This window comes from Gekko japonicus, unplaced genomic scaffold, assembly GCF_001447785.1.
Source record: "Gekko japonicus isolate JY-2015 unplaced genomic scaffold, Gekko_japonicus_V1.1 scaffold2897, whole genome shotgun sequence".
NCBI lineage: Eukaryota > Metazoa > Chordata > Lepidosauria > Squamata > Gekkonidae > Gekko > Gekko japonicus.
The window spans coordinates 175248-179204 of record NW_015163693.1 but is presented as its reverse complement, the minus strand read 5'-3'; the positions used below and the strand labels follow the sequence as shown (position 1 = coordinate 179204).

Here is a 3957-nt window from a genome sequence, read left to right as displayed (position 1 = left end):
CCCATGCACGCCAAGTATGTGGATTGTTTAACGGCTAATGCTCCTGAAGAGTAAAACCTGCGGCCAAAAGCGTCAAGCTTTTTACCCTCCTTATCTGATGGCGTAGTGTGCGTACGTCGAGATTTAGACGATGATGACACAATCATTGAGTTAGGAGCTGGATGGGTCATCAAAAATTCTGCCTCTGGATCTTGGATTTTATACATGTGATCCAGCTTTCGCGTGGATACTGGAGCAGAAAAAGGATTTTTCCAAGGTGACTTAGCGGCTTCAACTAAAACGGTAGACATGGGGAGGGCTATGACGGAGGAAGTGTCCATTTGAACCACATCATATAGCGTGTCAGTAGACTGTGGAGGCTTTTGGATGACAGAGAGATTCAAAGCAACAGCCATCCTTTTGATCAAGTCCGCATAAGCATGCATGTTATCAGACGGTGAAATAGGCAGTTCATGGGCTACATCAGGAGTAGGAGACGTGTGATCCGGAGATGTAGGCACCACAGAATCATCGGAATCTGAACCCTCGTCCACCTCGTCAGATGAATCTTGTTCTGAGTCCGTCTGAGGCGTGATATGGACAAGTGGCACTGCAGGCACCAAAGGCTTAGGTGTTGGAGCCACAGGTTGCGCTTCTAGTGTCAATGGTGGGGGGTCGACTGGAGGCCTTGAAATTGTTGCAGTAGGCCGAGATTTAGTAGGCGACCGAGATCTGTGGTTGGATTGAACAGAGTAGCGGTCCCAGTCTGGATATGTAGTATGTTGGAGCCATGGCATTGGAGGGTGGTATGGCCCATAGAGATATCTCATCTGCCTCTCATCCCATGAAAGTGGTGGACGATAAGATCGAGGAGAGCGGCTTCTAGCCCTAGGATGTACTGGCCCTTGGGCTGTATGATAGTAGCCAGACACATCGGTATCGACAGTCGGAATCAAATGAGAGGGGTGGTAACGCTCCACATTATGTCTCGGTCGGTATCGACCACCATCGGTATCGGGTAGTTCCGAGAGCATCGATGCCGATGAAGTAGATCTTGCGGGGGAAAACTCTGCACCTATTGGGTGACTCATGAGTTCCGCCGTATCGATATCGACGATCTCTGGTATCTGCTGGCTTAGGGATGAAGCCATTAGACCAGATGGCGACATTCTAGGAGGTGGTAGCTCCGGTATCGACGCCTCAGTCGGTATCGATGCATCCTTAGACTTCGATGCAACCGTGGATTCCGGCAGTAATGGTGGCGGGTTCTGCAAAGGAACGGCCTCAGGGGGCCCAGTCTTACCCTCCTTAGACGATTTGGACGGCTTGTCCTTCTTAGTGGAATGTTCCTTCACAGACTTGCCTTTAGTTGACTGTTTTGAAGCGGCTTTCGATGTCGACCTCGTCGGTATCGATGCTCTGGTATCGATGGCTGTACGTGAGGTAGAAGGTTGGTCCGCCATAGCAGACGACGGGTGAAGCGCGGATTCCAACAAAGCGACCTTTAACCGTGCGGCACGGTTCTTCTTAGTCTGATTCGAGAATTTGGCACAATGCTTACAGGCATCAGCTCTATGCGACTCGCCTAAGCAGAACAAACAAAGTTCATGGCCGTCTGGAGGAGCCAATTTACTTCCGCACTTCTTACAACAGTTAAAAAATCCCCACTTATTACTCTTCTTCTTTTTCTTTTCCATACGGCAAGGAGGCAAATGGCGAGGAAAAGGCGAGGAAGAGGGGGGGGGTGGCCCGAAGGCCTGAGGAAAAAATTTCCCTCACAAAAATAAAAGTTCTTTTTTTGAAGAAGAAGAAGAAGAAGACGACTAAGGAGAAGTCACACGGAGGACGAATCCGAAGAAAGAAAGAAAAATTAAGTAAAGGCCCGAAGGCCGCTACAACTATCCGGTCGGGAGGAAAGGCAAAAAGGGTCCTTTCAACGCGGCGGTAGAGAGAGAACTGGCGGGATGTCCGTGCCGGTCCCTCTGGGCATGCGCAGTGGGGTTCCTGCGCATGCCTGGAGGGGCTCGGCGTGAAAATCCGTTGAAATTTAGCTTGCTACAGCACCGGTTGGGTCAGCGCGTGCGCACTAAACCCATTGGTGTGAAGCACAGAGACCACGAAGAAGATCCGATGATTCTTGGCACGGATTTATTTTGAGCCTCCCAAAGACCATGATTTTCTACAGAGAGGAGTGATGGGACTTAAGACTGAGTGGATATTAGTAACCTTTCTGTCACGAATGTTCTGGAACTTCAACCTGCCTGAGCACTACTAGTCAATACACTGGGTAAGTACTGGCCACTGACTGCCTGACTATAGTCAAGTTTTGCCAAATATTTCATGAGATTAAAAATGCCACCCTGTAAACGGCATGTTTTGGTGGCATGTGTTAGCAAACCTGGTTTTTGTTCTCTTTAAAGTTAAACTTAATATGAAACAGAATTAACATATTTTTGTAATTAGTACAAGTATAAAATATCAATCCAGCTGATGAATAAAACATATTTCTATTTTTATCCTTTTAAAAATACTTCACCCATTTTTTGCTTGATCTAACGGAAAGCGAAGCAGCAAAGAGAAATCCTGAACCACGTGAGCAAAGTAACCATCACCATCTTTAAAATGTAAGTACAGCCAACACGGAGCACTGAATTACCTTGATCAGTAGAATGCTCTTCAGATTTTGCTCCAAGTATATTAGCAGCAATATTCACCATATTTAAAATGGCATCTAATAAAAACAAAAAAATAGCCATGAAGGAAGTTATTCACATGGTTATCCTGACTGGACTGGAGAGGGTTAGGCGGATAAGCTCTCTGCCTCGGATACCAAACTGAGATACAAGAATGGGCCAGCAGGGGTTCATACTGCCTACTTTCTGATCAATAACCCATTTGCCAGTTTATGCTTGCAATTAAGATTTCTCTTTATAAAATCATTTCAAACTGCTGCCCGCACCAAGGTGTGCAAAAGGTGAGACAGAGCTCCCCCCCCCCAAGAAAAACTGGCTTAAGGGGGGGTTCAGTAATCATCCAGACGGACCCCTCCGCCGAATGTGGTGTGCTTGTTCCAGGAAGATACCTCTCTCAGTGTCCCCTCTAAGCTGAGTTAGTGTGAGCTAGCTCACAGTTTTTTTAGCCTCCGGCTCACAAATTTTTGTCTCCGCTCAGGAAGGAGGGCTCCAGAGCAACCTAACTGATGCAGGAGCCAAACCGCTCGCTCACAACTTTAATGCCAGGAGCTCACAAGGTAGAATTTTTGCCCACAAGACTCCACAGCTTAGAGGGAGCATTGCTCTCAATATACTTCCACAGAAATCATGGGAGTAGTAAAAGACGAAAACTGAAGGCTCAAGATGAAGTGGGGAGAACAAAACACCCCCAACCCCCACCACCCGTTTTTTCAGGGGGGGAAACCAGAAAATAGGTTTAAAGTGGTATTCTCTTAAAACGGTGGGCACGGTGCTTTTCAAGGCATGGCGTTTATCTGTGTACTCACTTGTGGCAGAGCCAATTAGATTCTTTGAAGATTTTTCTTCACCCACATTATAGTCCAAATGATAATCTGTTTAAAACAGAAAAATATGCTCTTAATGGGCTAGCAAGAAGTCTCCTGTAGCAGTTCCAAAATGGTCTGATCAAGGTGTACTTGCTTAGAATCACAGTTCACTAGAACAAGACCATGCAATATTTTGACACACCCAAACCCAAACAGTCAAAGATAAACACTGGAGTTGATGGATAAAGCTATAAGCTCCAGCCTAAGGAGGCCTGACAGATGTCTTCTCTCATCTCTTCCAGTCTCCACCAGCAGACAGGCTGGCTTCCGAGCAATGCTGCACTGGGAGGCAGAAGGAGGGGAACTTTGTGCCATTGCTAAACCCCACCAGGGCAGGATTATGGTGCATCACTGCATGAGCCCAGTTGGCACAGCCTAGCCCGCAACGTCTCTCTCTGAAGGGGGACGTGGTTGTGAAT

General features: G+C 47.1%; 1 protein-coding gene across 1 annotated transcript in view; it reads right to left on the bottom strand.

The window, feature by feature from the left end:
- Positions 1-3957, bottom strand: part of SUCO (SUN domain containing ossification factor) — a 47195-nt gene that overhangs the window by 18885 nt on the left and 24353 nt on the right. Inside the window, exons 13-14 of the mRNA XM_015407801.1 lie at positions 3479-3544; positions 2636-2710 (exon numbers count right to left, since the gene is read on the bottom strand). Coding sequence (XP_015263287.1) covers positions 2636-2710; positions 3479-3544 — 141 coding nt within the window. The remainder of the gene's footprint in view (positions 1-2635; positions 2711-3478; positions 3545-3957) is intronic.